Here is a 15,838-nt window from a genome sequence, read left to right on the forward strand (position 1 = left end):
GAGACCACAGCTCCTTTGCTTTGTCCACCACGTGAGGATACAGCAATAAGTTGTCTGTCTGAAAACAAGGAAGAGGGCCCTCCTTAGGCACCAAGTCTGCCAGCAACTTGATCTTGGACTCTCCAGTCTCCAGAACAGTGAGAAATCAATGTCCTGTTTAAGCCACCTAGACTGTGGTATTTTGTTATAGCAGCCTGAGCAGACTACGACAAATGTTCTGTATTCCTTTATCATCATTCTTTTCTTTAGTCTCAAATTGTCCCAAATTTGGCACTGGAAGCCAATTTTTGTGTTCCATCAGTCTTTGGATATTTTCTTTTTTTCTGACTCAAGATGTTCCAAGCTCACATGATACTTTATCTGCCCCAAACCTGGAATCAACCAACATCCCTGGTTCTGTGGCGTAGTCCTTTAAAAGCAAAACCAAGGAAATAGGTGAGCTCATTAGTACTACGTTATTGCTTCTAGGACCTTTCAGAGGACAAAGCCAGATCTGGGGCTGGGGAGCCGGAAAGACAGGTTTGGTGTTGGGAAGGTGCGCGCGCACACACACACGCACATCGCGCGTGCGTTCATACAAATATCTCCAGTTCAAAACCAATAAAACAGCGCTCTTCTTTAGAAGGATAGAAAGGAGGATAGAAACTTCCTCCATTTTCTATCTCCCTTCTTCCATAGTAACCTGATTTACAAGAACATCAACAAATCTGCTCTTTTTTTAAACCTACAAAATTGTTTCAGGATTACTTATTTAAAAATAAGCCCAGGAACATTTTCAACTTTAAAGACTTGAATTTAACATCAGTCACCAAGTCATCCCACATTATCCTTCAGAAGTCACACATCATAGAAAAACCAACCTCTAAAGAGCAACCAGAGATAATACAGACTAATACCAGAGATAACACAAGATAATACAACATAACCAGAGATAATACAAGTCAAGACTCGAAAGAATAACTTAGCAATGGTGGTCATTTGGTTTCTTTAGAGTACCCAAAAGGACAAAGTTCAGGACAGACGACTGATGGCTTCTATTGTAACTCATTGAAGACCGTTTCAATGGTTTTCCTTTTCAAAATCTATCCTATTTGATGTTTGGCATTTGTTTCCAAATAACGCAGCGGGGTTGGGGGAAGAGAGTGAGGAGATAGCTAACCTTTAAAAAATTATCAAAGGAAGTTACATTTATTTATTTATTTTTTTGGCATCCTAAGGTCTTGAAGACTAAACTATATAGCTAGGTGATCCTCCAATAAATACAAATTTACCAATTATGGGCTAGGAAGGGGGAAAAAAGAGTCTTTAATCCCACCTGTCATTTTGCCAGGTAACTGTCATTAGAGGGAGATTGAATGATTAAAATATTCTTTCATTTTGGATGTTTCATATTCCCCTTGGGATGAGTGATTTAAATTCCCCTCACGGTCCAATGTGAAAACTCTCAAGCTACAGCATAACATGGCATCTGCTGCAGCCAGATCTGCCGTGAGGCAAGGTAGGATTTAATAAAATGAATGCTGTTACAAAAGTGAGCCAAAAACTTACAGAAATTCAATTATGCAAAACACAAAAACAGGAAACACGATCCATATCTGCAACGTTGAGACAATTTTAGTGTATTTCTGAGGGAAGAAGATATGAAAGGCTTTCTGGGTAAGAGGGAAGTTGAACTTTTGAAAAGACTTATCACTTTGTAAAAGCATAAGAATGAATTAAAAGTGACCCTGGGGATAATGAAACTTCTGTCTAGTTAAGCTGTTTCCCCTACCTATCCCATTTTGTCAAAAATGGTAAGGGGCTGGGAAAATAAAGAAGTAAATATAATAAAAATGGAGGGAAGGTACCTGACTCCTGACTTGTCTCTCCTGAGGGTGGCAATATGACCAGGAGGATTTCTGCTTTTAGCCACCAAGTTGGCCAATTGCTGCCCAATGAGGATTGGCTTGCACAGTCTCACAGACTGACCAAAAAGAGCATTTTTTATCCCCAAACCTATAAAGCATGGGAGGCTTCCAAGGCTAGCAGACAACCACTGCCATTGATGTGCACAGGCAATAACTGCATTTTACTAAAAATGGTCATATCCAAGATGAGACATCATCTGCCAATTTTGGGCAAACGAATCTGGCAATAGCCAGATCACATTAAGAAATCTTCCTTACGCATCTTTTCAAGGAAAAATGTGTGACATGGTGTATTCTAACCAAGGATGCTTTGTTAATTCAGGGCTCAAGTTAGTACTAGATGATTCCAGAACCTGTATTTTCTGAAGCAGAACTTCTGCTCTGATAGGAAAACAAAGTCACAGTGTACTGGGATACAGTGTTCATCCGAGATATTTAAAAATTAAAACTCTAGGAGCAGCGTCTTGCTACTGCCCTCATCTTACCACACTGGACCCATACTGGGACGCTCATTTCAGCCTGGGCAGAGAAGACGTGTATAGATGGCTCCAGGGCAAGCCCAACCCGGCAGCAGGATGGGCTGCCCTCTCCAAGGATTAAATTTCTAGACAAGCTGTCTACCATTTCCTTAACATAAACAAAAATAAAAATAAATATAATTTAAAAAAAATTTTTTTTTTTTGGTCCTAGCTTGACACAGGAGGAGGATGCCAAGATGGGATGCAGGGTAGGCAGCCCCCCAGACTCCTGCATGAACAATGATGAATTCCTTGTAAAAAGCCATGCAGAGCAAACAGGTTCACTATGTGGCCTAAAGCTGAAGTGCTGGACTTATTAAAAATCATTTTACGTGAAGTTTTCACCAATGTCTTTTCATTGATTTCAGCCAAGATCTCAAAAACAAGAAAACCAAATTGTATCAGAAAGTATCCAAAAAATGATCCCTACCTTAGGAAGTCTGCAAGATTCCAAAGTGACTGGGTGTGAGCATAGCTTTGCGTGCAGAAGCACGTCGTCTTGCCAGGGGGACCCCTGGAAATGGACAAGGGAAGATTTCAACTCTAGGATTTCGAGCTGCATGAAGACATGCTCACCCCTTGGGCTGGAAAATTCAGAGGGCAATTTCAGGGATAGAGCTGTTACAAAATGGCCTGAGTTGCAGCCTGACCACAGGTTTTGATTTCTAGGAAGATCTGGCAATTGGTAGCTGACTCTGATCTCTGAATTCTAAAGAGCGTCATTTGGTTAAGCCACTGGACTACAAAAAGGACTGCAGTAGAGAAACCAGTAATTGGCCAGAAACTGAAAGTATCCCCGTTCCATGTCTTTAAGTATCACAGATGTGGCCAGCTGTGAGCAAACCAGGCTCATCTCCTTTTTCAGCCATCTTCATTAGCCCATGCTCTACACGTCTTGCTCTAAGGATTAAATGGAAACCAAGCAGTAGTAAGGGTTTTAGAATTAGTTTCCTTCTAATGCCAGTTTTACTATAAAATGGATAAACATAAGCTAATCCGCCCCTGGAAAGCTATATATATATAAAAAAAGGTAAATATCTATTACAGCTGCAAAATTTTTACATGACTTTAATCACTGAAATATGTCACTTGCTAAGAAATAAGGCAATAGCTTGAAGAAATGATGGCTTAGACACCTACAGTATCTAGAGATGTAGTATGGAAAACAGTGTCATGAAGATTGATTGATAAACAATCAATTCTGTCCATGCTACTCTAAGCTACATACTATAATCTTTTGCCCTCAGCAGATCAACAACAAATACACGTGACAAGCTGCAGTATACCATTTCCTCTGCTCATGGGAATAAAATTACACCCACCACATTATACCTTCTCCCTGACCCCAACCTTCAATATATAGAGAAATTGGAGTGTGTGTGTGTGTTGAAAAAAGTGCAACTCTTTTGAGTGTGACAGGATGATATGAGCAGAAGACCAGTTCGAGGCTTTTGTCTAATATTTATAATCATATAGAGATACTTGAGGATATCATTTTCGGTCACAGAACTTTATTCTTAAACCAATTTTAAGTACCCAAGGATTAAGATTCAAAAACCAGAAACAAAACAAAAACACAAAGGGTTACAGTTGTCTATGTGCTGCTAATTCTAGCTGCCGAAGAGAAATTCCATCAAATGTCAGACAAAGGATGTCTCTGCACTACAGACAAAGCGAAGGCCTGTTTTGTTGTTGGCAAACCTATCTGTGGCTTTCCCATTTAATGGGCCTCTCGTCGTACCTATAAAAGCATCCCTTTCCCTAGAGGAAAAGACTAGTAATAAATACTTAAGTCTAGTGTATTATCTAATATCCTTTTCTATCATCCCAGAAAGTCTTAGTAAATACAGAAGTGAACCACTTATTGGAGTAAGTAGTACCTGTCAGCGGTGACACAATCATGATCTACTGAATGATGAATACCTGACACTTTTCCTCCACTTATCACTCTCCCATCTCAGAAACTTAGGACATTGAGGAAGCCCCACTGGTTCTAGTTGTGACTAATTGAATTAGTGACTAATTCAAACAGGGTTAGCAGGAGAGCGAATCCAGAACGTTCAAGCACTCAGGCATCCTAAAGTCTTTATCCGGTAAAACATAAGTTACCTAGTTATCTATACAAACTTTGACCCCACAGCCTAGCTGTAGAAAAATCTGGAAAAAACAGGATAGGAATGGAGGAGAGAGGGAAGGAAGGGGGAGGGAGGGAGAGAGACAATGAGATCAGCACCTATAACACACTGCATGCCACTTCTTTTCGCAACTATTCTTAGCCAAGACTTGGGAAAGACTTTATTTTTCAGCTTTCTTCACTTTTCCTTGATCCTCTACTTTCTTAATGGCGGCCTGGATAGCCTCTTGGTCACCCAGGAACTGGTGCGGCCCAACAGCACGCAGGTTCTCGTCCAGTTCCAGGAGAATGGGGACGCCAGTCGGAAGCGTGATGTTGATGATGTCTTCATCGGAGATGCCTGTGGATGAAGACAGGAAGGAACAAGGCGTTAAAGACCACCCTGGAGAAAGTTCTGTTTAGTTGTTTAACTGAACATTTACTTAGTCTCAGATTAACTGCAAGTCTGGAACCACGCCAAATACTGCAAGGAATTCCAGCTATAGTTCCTGGAAGCCAAGAACTTCCCAAGAAGTTAAAGAAAAAAAAAAGAGCTAAGACAGAAATGCATATCACTTCACATCACATCACATCACATCACATCACATCTTAGGACAATAAATACCTTTTGGGGCGACCTGTTCTGGCTGTTTCCTATCTAAATCTCAAAAGAATGAAAATTATTTTCTCCATGCCCACATCGGTGTTACTGATTTTCCACAGGTACCAATTTTTAAAAATCTGAGAGTGAACCAGGAAGGTTTTCTGGTTTTTTGTGTTTTGTTGTTTTTTTCCCCCCCTTTTATATGTTGTCCCAGGCTGGCTGGACTCTAGTTCAACACATGAGAATGGGTTGCTTTTGCAGCCCTGAGTGAGCTTGGGATGCCCTGGGCTAAAGGAGGACCACTTCCCTAGATGCTCAGGAAGCCCAATCCAGGGGAATCGGGAGCAGATGGGAAAGCGTGCCTTGTCAACAGGCTTCATTCTGCTATTGTCCCTCATCATGCCGACCGAAGGGAGGGGAAGGTACGTGTAAGGGACAAGTCACCTTCAGTTCTTTTTTACATAAGCCAAATTACATGTAGTTCAACCTAGACCGGGAGAGCTGGAGTTGGAGTAAGTCATAGGTGTAGCAGTGGTAGTGATAATATTTGTACTATTATAACTATTTTTAACAATAAACAACTAACATGTACTGAGTCCATTCTACATGCCAGGTACTCTTCTAAGTGCTTTAATAAGTATTAACTTATTTAATCATTGCTGCAATCCTATGAGGAGACGAGCTATTATTTTTCCATGTCACAAGTTCTAGCACAGAGAGGTTAAGCAAACAACTCAAGATCACACAGAAAGTAAGTAGCAGAGACTGGATTCAAACCCAGGTGTCTGTAACTACTATACAACGAGATGCCTTCTAGTTCTTCTGAGTTCAAAAGGAGCAAAGGAAGGGAGGAGAAAAGAGGTGGAGTTAGGCAAATTAAAGGGCAACAGAAACTATTCAAATTATGTTTTAAAAATACATTTTTGTCACGTGGACTTCTACATTCTAACCCGACGCTTCTGTTCTATATTAATAGAAAGAACCTAGGTGGAGCAAGTTCCGGGGAGAGTTCAAGGTTCATCTTTACTTAGGCGGTGACGATGGCAGAAAAAGTTATTAGCAGTTAGTTCTCAATGTACTTTGTCATTTTCATTAACCAACAGTCATAACGAGAGCACCAGCCAAAAGTCACAGAATCATAGCACTGGATCTCAATCGCTAGGGTAGGTCTTCATTATCATTTCATTTCCAGGCTCAGAAGCACTACCTAAGAACTCTTCTGCACAAACTCGACGCACGCACACAGCGGTGAAACAGTGGAAAGTACACTGCCCATCTCCTCTTTTGCCAGTCCCCCTCCATAATCTATGTCACTTTAGGCAAGTAACTTCTCTGGGCTTCCATTCCCTCTGACAAATTAAAAAGGAAACACACCCGCTTCCTCTACCAGGACAAAGGGTGTGAGGTAGGAGGAATGGACTGAAAAGGGACCACACACGAAAAAGTGTAGCACAGCAAATGTTTCTTCTTTCCCTGGTAGAAATTTCTCCTGGGTGGAAAATGTAAAGGGTAGGCTACGAAAACATTACTTTGCCCTGCCAAGTCCCCATCCCCACACTGCAACCCAACACAAGATTACCATCCCAAACTAAAGCTGGCAAGAAAAGATAATCACACCAGACAGCCAGCTGCTTAGCGGGGAGGATTCTAATAGCCCTCTGGCTCCATTAGGTCACAGCTGTCAGCTGGATGCACGGCTGCTGCACACACAATCAATCCATGGAGACAGCATGAGCAGAACTCAACAGCACTTGGCTGAGAGCCAGGTGAGCCACTGAGGTTCTAGAACCCAACTTCTCACCCCAAATCCAAGAGAAATTCTGAAGGTCCCTCAACTAACCAATAACTGAGGACCTATCATGCCTAGTAGTCTGGGGACGGACACTTGTGACCTTGGCCAAGATTTTACCACCATTGAACTATTTCTTCATTTATAAAATGAGGGAGGATAGTCATCTTTTGGGACCAAAGTTCCTCTATTTCATTCTGCACGGTTAAGAAAAGCAGAGGTATGCTTTAGAGGCATGAGAAACATGGGGACACTGACGAGTATTTACATTCATCTATCACACAAGGGTCATGCTTTATCTGTCTCCAGAGTCTGCAAGCATATTGCTTATTGAATTGGAAAGAAAGATGGATTTTATAGATTTCTTCATTTAATCTAAATTTTCACTGCAAAAATCAATTTGGTAGAAGACAACTATTTGGTAAAAATGACCATGTTTGGCTAACGTTTACAAGGAGAAATAGAAATTATGAGTGTATACATCTATCAGCATCTCAGATTCACTGCTTTGGGCTGTGTGCCTTTACAATACCACCAACTATTAACCTTCACAAACGTTTTTGGACCTGGGACTTTATTTTTAAGTGACTAAGCTTCCACTTTTATTCAACATTGTACTGGAGGGTCTAGTCAGGGCAACCAGACAAGAAAAATAAAAGGCATCCAGATTGGAAAGAAAGAAGTAAATCTTTATTTTCCGATAACACAATCCCACTAAAAACTATTCCAACTAATAAGTGAGCTCAACAAGGCTGCAGGAGAAAAGATTACTATATAAAAATTAATTGTACTTCTACATAGTAGTGATGAGCAAATCAAAAATTAAGAAAACAACTCCAAAAAAAAATTTAACCAAAGAAATACAAAATTTAAACTCTGAACACTACAAAACACTGTTGAAAGAAATGTAAAGAAGACCTAACTATACGTAAAGACAACCCGAGTTCATGGATTGGAAGTTTTAATATTATTAAGCTGTCAATATTCCCCAAATTAACATGCAGATTCAACATCATCCCTATCAAAATCTCAGCTGATTTTTGTTTTTTTGCAGAACTTGACAAACTGATCTTACAATTAATATGGAGATTCAAGGCACTCAGAATAGCCAAAAATATCTTGAAAAAGAACATCATTGAGATACTCATATTTCCTAATTTCCAAACTTACTACAAAGCTACAGTAATCAAGATAGAGTGGTACTTGCATGTGTTATGGGGACTTATACAGGATAGACATATAACTCAATGGAATAGAACTGAGAGTTCAAAATAATGTCTCATATTTTTGATCAATTCATTTTCAGCAAGTGTGCCAAGACAATTAAATGAAGAAAGAATAATCTTCTCAACAAATGATGCTAGGACAACCGTACATTCACATGCCAAAGAATGACGTTGGACCCCTACCTCATACTATAGATAAAAATTAACTCAAAATGGATCGAAGACTTAGATGTAAGACCTAAAACTTTAAAACTTGTAGAACACATAGAACACTTCATGACCTTTAATTAGGCAATGGTTTCTTACAGATGATACCAAAAGCACAAGCAATGAAAGAAAAAGAAAAAATGAACTGAGCATATAAAAATTTTAAATGTTTACACTTCAAAGGGCACCATCAAGAATGTGAAAATATAACTCACAGAATGGGAAAAAATTTTTGCAACTCACGTATCTGATAAGAGATTCATATCTGGAGAATATAGAGAACTATTACACTTCAATAATGAAAAGACAAATGACCACATTTTAAAAATGGGAAAAAGATCTGAATAGACATTTCTCTAAAAAAGATATACAGATAGTGAATAAGCACATGAAAAGATGGTCAACATCATGAGCCATCAGGGAAATGCAAATCAACATCACAGTGAGATACCATTTCGTATCCACTAGGACGGCTACAATAAAAAGAGTCAGATAAGAAACAAGTGCTGGTGAGGATATAGAAAACCTGGAACCCTAATACACTGCACAAGTAAGAATATAAAATGTTGTGGAATGTTTGGAAAACAGTCTGGCAATTCCTCAGTTAAGTATATGGTTACCATGGAACCGAGGAATTTCACTCCTAAGTATATACCCAAGGGAAATGAAAACATATATCCACACAGAAACTTGTCACGAACCTTTATAGCAGCATTATTTAGAACAGCCAAAAAGCAGAAACAGCCTAAATGTTCATCAACTGATGAATGGATCCATTAAATGTGATATATGCATACAGTGGAATATTATTTGGCAATAAAAGGAATGAAGTGCTGATGTGTGCTACGACATGGATGAACTTTTGAAAACACCATGCTAAGTGAAAGGACCCAGTCACAAAGGACTGGATGATTCCATTTCTATGAAGTGTCCAGCCCCGGCCAATCTATAGTAACATAAATAGATGAGTGGGGTGGCCTAGGGCTGGAGGGCATGAGGGACTGGGAAATGACAGCTAGATATAGGGTTTCTTTTGAGGGTAATGAAATGTTCTAAAATCAACTGTGGTGAAGGATGGACGACTCTGGGAGTCGACTGAAAGCCACTGAACTGTACCTTTTACAGAGGTGAGCTGTATGGTATGTGAATTATATCCCAATAAGGACATCAAAAAAATACTAACAGATCCAGAGAACTTAAAAAAACCCACAAAACTGCTCAAGTCACAAAACTGTTAAGGTAGTATAATGGACCTTTTTATTTTTTTTAATTCCCAAATCTCAGGACTTCCACTCTGGTCATCTGACTCGCCTATGGCGATTTCCCCCGCTGCATAAGGACAGAGGAGAAAGTTGGGTACATGCACTGGCCTTAGGAAGGGCCAGGTGCTAACTGGACCCCAACACCCGGTGTCCTCGTGCTCGCGAGACTAGTAAAGGACATGAGCAGATCTGGCTGATCCCCTGGAAACAGCTAACACTGCGAGCACGACGACCCTGGTTTAGGGTTGTAGTCTGGGACCTTAGAAAAGAGTTCTAGATCTTTGGGAAGGGGCACACATGGGACTTGCTCGTTTGACTATGGCCTCAGAGCTGACCAGATCTAGCAGGTCTTCTCTTTAATAGCACCCGTCTTAGCTCATGCCTATGGCTCAGATGTGTGCGACGGAATCAAAGAGCCAACTAATCCAAGGCCGTGAGAACTATCATGTGTCACCTACGAAGGAAGGAGAGCTCAACAAAAATAGAAACATCTCCAACAAATAAATTAAAGTTGACATTCCACTTTAATGACTACGCAAGCCATTCACACAGCAGACTAATTACTTGCAAATATTTAAAATACTTAGACTGGTTACTAATCAGTCAATGAGACTTGAATTTTAAAATAACAAATTAGGAAAACCACCGTCAAGCCATTACTCATTGCTCAATTTGGGCATGAGACACATTCTTTGTCCGAAAAAAGTTAAGCAAGCAGAACTCCTAAAGCAAGAATAATGCATCTGCACTGGATTAAACCAAGCTGAATCAATGCTATATTATGCAATATCATGTTACAAACTCATCAACTGGAACATCACATGAAAGTTAAAACGAGTGGCCGGACATCACATCTTCTGTCTGATGACTGGTTTAGACTTTTTATACAGCATCCAAGAATGTTCTGAAGGGAAATATCACACAGTTCTCACCCTGCATCAACCCCTCTCCCCTTTATAAACCCCCTAACCATTGCCTTTCATTTGAATCTTCATATTGGAGCATCTAGGCGTTAACTGCAATCAATTTAAATGATTGGGATATTTCAAGTGAAAAATAATGAAAGTCTAGTGGTAAGTCAAAGGGGTAACAACTCAAAAGGTAACAACTCCCAATATGGGGAGAAATTCAAACATCACGTCCTGCACACGGGACTTCCGTCAGAAGGTCCAATCTGGGCCTACAGGCCTCCTGCGCCCAAGGCACTGCAGCAGGACGAGAAGCCACAGGTATTAAGACCACTGCATATATACTGCAGCACTCACACTTTGCCTTCTGTTAGAGGGGCTGTGCAAATGGCCATTTCCCCTACCAGGATCACAAGCTCCTTGAGTACAGGGACCATGTTTGAGCCATCCCTGTATCACCATGCTTTCGGAACAGTGCCTTACCCACTGCAGGAATTGAGTAAAATGTTTGTTCAACTGTAAGAGCCACTATTATGTGTTGGCTGCTCGGATCCATAATTATTTAGCTAGATGATCCACTATTACAATTGCATGTATTACATGCGTCTATTTCTAACATATAAATAAAGGGTATAAGGAATAAAACGTTAACTAAAAACCCTAATGCATAGAGCCTATACATGCAAGCATTCTGAGGACTTTGTCAGAGTATTGGCTGAATTTCAGAAAGAGATCAACAGGAAGACACACGCTCCTCAAAAGGAAAGACTTTGTGTGTCCAATTCCAGGCGCTGTATCTTTACACCAAAAGACCTACCTGATTTTACACACCCTCAGCACATCGCTGAAACCAATGAATTAAAGCTCTCTGGGCTTTCAAGTTAAACCTGCTCTTTTACCGCTGAAGCCTTGATTCAAGATGGTGTTTCCTTCATTATCTTCCCACGCAAAAAACGAGAGGGTTAAAAAGACTGAACAAAAGGTTGTTTGTGTTTCGTGCTAAGAAAGTAAACAAGTCAAATTAAGTTTGTCTTCCAGGTATTTTTCTTTGGTTATCTCCAAAGTATTTGCTCAAAATCTTTGGCTATCAGGAAATAGGAGACAAGACGTTCAGGGAAACAGAGCTGTTACAGGACAAGAAACCCTATTTCCATTATGCATATTTGGGGGGATTAGAAAAAGAGGGAAACAGTTTTGATCCAATCATTCAACTGTGGGGTACCACCCACACTCACTTCCCTTTACTGATCCAGTCAGTCACAATTCACACTCCTCTGACGGGTGATTTGTGACAAGAGTTCTGTATTCTTCTATTGCCAAAATAAGAGCTAACACAAGAGATTCAGATCTTTATAGATGCTCTACCTATTTCTAATTATCATTCTTTAAGGTTTAAAAGCTATATGTGGACAATGCTAAGAATGGCTGGGGAACGACTAGAAATGGGTTATTTTACTATTGTAACAAGATGACAGAATAACAGAGCTTCTAATTTAGAATAAGGCAGAGAGAAGAATCGATTTTACACTTAATGTTATAGTTAAATAACCTACCACTTTTAAAAATAAAGGTTTCTATAAAGCAATTACACTCACAGTAAGAGAAAGCTTCACCATAGTGCTATAGGATTTGCTTCACAGAAGAAAGGACTGAATTTGCTGCTTCTGAAAATATCACACTAAAATGCCAAAGGTGACTGACTGTCTGTCCCTGTCCACACACCACGTCCCAGCTGACCTTTCCTCCCTGATTCTCTAATTTCATCTCAGTACTTCTTTGCCTTGTTATGTGTGCAGCTGCACGCAACTCTTCAGGGATCAAATGGGTCTTTCATGAGTCTCTTGCATGCCAGTCTCATTCCAAACTTGAAACTGCCTAGTCCTGTGCTTGAACCCAGACTAAACAATCCACTTCCGCTGGCAAGATGCAGACTCTATCCAGTGCTTCAGTCCAGAGCCTGGCTTTTCCTTCAGCGTGGGCCCCAGGAAACAAACAGGAAGTGACTATGCCAACCACAGAGAAAGAAACACACGCCTGTCTGGAACGCTCAGAACAGGATGCTTTCAGATATGAAGCCCGGGTTAGGAGTTTTCAGGGTGGTACTTTGTGAGCAGTTTGTCTGAGATGGGCCCCTGCTTCAATCTGGACTTATTAGCCCAGCTCATTGTTTATGCTGCTAAAAGTCAGTAAAGCCGTCTCTTAAGTAGGAATTTTCTTACTATGTAATATCTCACGTCTGTTTTAAATCTTTCTCCTGGAAGTATTGAGAACTACTAGCAAGTTAAAAGCAATCCCCCAATTATGTATAATCGAAGAGCAGAGCTATTATATGAATAATGTGAAAGGGTAGAGGCCATCCCCATCAGGCAAGAAGCGTACCCTGGGCGCTGATATGCAGTTCCTGTGTTCACAACTGTACCAGTTACCTAGCTCTGAATCACTCGCCTCTCACTGCACTTACTGTTCTCCTGCTGTGACTCCATGAGGCCCCTGTTGACCTACTCTTAGATTATATGGTGGCGGAAAGGAAAAAAGGCAGATGGAAGGCGCAATTAAGAACGGAACTTAGAATTTGGTGGCAAATGAGAAGCAACAGTTTGGAGCAGGAAAACATTGACAAAAGGAGCTCACAACCTCTAAGGACAAAACTTCAATGGTCCAGCAGCTTGTACATCACTTCTTACGAAGAAGGAAGGACTTTAAAAGGTAACTCCCTACACTGACTATAGATTAGGTGCTAAATAACGCCAGCACCAGGAGCTCCCGAAGTCTTGAGAAAGCACTAACGATGCCCTTCAGGTTAGTTTTCAAAGGTACAGGTAGGTGCACACAGCAAGTTTCATTTAATTCTACTAATTGGCAAGCTAGTCTATTCGTTTGTAAAATGAAAAGCAAGGTCCCAATTAGATCAACGGTCATTTCACTGGATAAAAGCAGGTCTATTAAAATTGAGGTGTAATTTACATCCAGTAAAATTCACCCTTTTTGGTATACAGCATAGTTCTGTCATCCCCCCCAAATTTCCTTGTACCCCTTTGTAGCCTACCTTCTTCCACAGATCCGTTTTATGACTGAACAGTCTTACTTTGACACATTACAAACGGAATTATACAAGGCATCGTGGCTTTTTTTCCCCCAAACAACAGAAATTTTCGCACAATTCTAGAGATACCAAGGTGTTGTTTTTTTCTAAGGCCTCTTTCCTTGACTTCCTTCTGTGTGTGTCCAAATTTCCTCTCCCACCCTAATGGCTTCATTTACCTTAATCACCTTTACAGACGCTATCTCCAAACACAGTCACATTCTGAGGTATGGGGGTGAGGACTCCTACACATAAAAGTTATAATATATAGTTTTCTGAGCCCGGTTTCTTTCACTTAGCATAATGCAATTCAGACTCACCCATGATGCTGAGGCTATCAGTAGTTTGATCCTTCTATTAAAGCAGTTGCTTTAAAGCAAAACAGTTCAGCAATCAATGATTGACCAAATGCAATTTAAAAATAGGACCTGGATACACTGAACAGCAGAGTTAAACACAATATTGAACCACAGCTCCCCAGTGAGTTCAGAGCCTTGTAATGTAGTTTCTACATTAAGCAAGATCCCCGTATGTATGTAGAATGCCTAGAATTGCGCTTGGCACACAGTATGCTCTCAAAAAAAGGGCCACCTTGTATAGCTGTAGGAGGGACCACCATTCACAGGCTACAATGTAAATGTCACTCACAGACCACAGTGCTAGGGTAACAGCAATAATAACTGACGACTCCATGAGTTGCATCAAATCACCTTTTTATGGTTTAGCTCCTAAGGATGCTCTTGACCCAGCTTATTATAACTTAGTATTCCAAACAAAAACTAGATCCGGGAAGGGCTACTTTTGCAAAAAAAAATTAAAACAAAAAAGCCCAGGTAGTCATCGTGTGTAGACTCAGTGAAGTGGGTTTAGGGGTAGTTCACAGCCCCATCTAATTATCACGCTCATGGCCAAGCCATCTGAGGTCTGTTTGGGTTTCTTGTTCCTTCAACGGCACTTGTGTTCCTTCCCGCAAATGGAAAACGTGTCAGTCAGGATTTGGCTGCCTGTAGAGTAATGTCACAGCAGCAAAGAGGGGAGAAACAAAATAATGTCTTACGAATCAACACTCACCATTGTTGAGGTACATACAAGGTAGAGTAGATGAGTAACACTAGAAGACTCTTACGAGAAAGATCTTAATTAAGACACTTTGAGTTTTCAGGGTCAACCAATATTCCAGTTAGTTATTTGGGTCATCATTATTCCGACCCTGAAGTTACAGTCTTTAAACAATAAGAAAGGATTTTTATGATAGGACAATATGTTGTCATTGATGCTATCAGTTTCCGACTTCTTCCCCAGCAGACGATAAAACGCGTTAACTCTGTCAAGCAGTATAAAAACAATACAGGGAAAAAATATTCCAGCTCCTTGAAAGATCCTGTTTTATAGGGGAGAATTTTATATAAACCTACCTGGAAAGCATGACTAGGAATCAGATGACTCTACAACCACAAGCATTTTTACTTTTGTAATCAATAGATAGAATTTAGCAACCTTTGTGTTTATAGGACATAGGGAATCTGCTTAGACCCATTTGGAGGATTCACTCTTAACATTATAGTGAAAGCGAACATCTTTATAGTAAGGTGACCATATAGTTTATCATCCGAGCTAGGGCACTTTTGAAAGTGAAAGGAGATGCTATTAATAATTGTACTGAGATAACACGTATTAACCAGAAAATGGGAGTTTATGATCATATAACTTTACAGTAAAAATAAATTTGCAGTTAGATAGTAAATTTTATGATATGTATTTTTTAACACACACACACACACACACACACACACACACACACACATTGGCAAGGCGTCCTTCCCATGAGACAAAACTCTGTATTTTCCCCCTAAAGTAAGGGAGATTGACTTAAGTTCTGGAGTCTTGAAAAGTTAGCATCCAAATTCAATGGGATGTTTTCTTTTAGGCTGGGACTTTATAAAGCACCACATGAAGGCCTGTTACTCGCGCTCTTGAAAAAAACCACACGTGGCAAGATAAGAGGTCTAATATCGATATTCCCATTCCTGTGAGCACATGCGTTTAGAATAAATTGTTAAAGAGCTGATATCTCACTAAACTAACAGGGATGACATGGAAGAAATAACATACGCTATTTCTTCTGATCCTGGGAAAGTCACTTATGCTTAATTCTTATAGCTGTGAATACTTGGATCTTATGCTTTCATATATACTATTAATACAAGAGAAATTCCATTAGT

At 40.1% G+C, this 15,838-nt stretch overlaps 1 protein-coding gene across 2 annotated transcripts in view; it reads right to left on the minus strand.

The window, feature by feature from the left end:
• Positions 1–3,924: 3,924 nt before the first annotated feature.
• BPGM (bisphosphoglycerate mutase) overlaps positions 3,925–15,838 on the minus strand; it is a 29,137-nt gene continuing 17,223 nt past the window's right edge. For both annotated transcript variants that reach the window (XM_033099320.1, XM_033099321.1), the window contains one exon: positions 3,925–4,899. In XM_033099320.1, coding sequence (XP_032955211.1) covers positions 4,721–4,899 — 179 coding nt within the window. In that variant the 3' untranslated portion in view covers positions 3,925–4,720. The remainder of the gene's footprint in view (positions 4,900–15,838) is intronic.

This window comes from Rhinolophus ferrumequinum, chromosome 26, assembly GCF_004115265.2.
Source record: "Rhinolophus ferrumequinum isolate MPI-CBG mRhiFer1 chromosome 26, mRhiFer1_v1.p, whole genome shotgun sequence".
NCBI lineage: Eukaryota > Metazoa > Chordata > Mammalia > Chiroptera > Rhinolophidae > Rhinolophus > Rhinolophus ferrumequinum.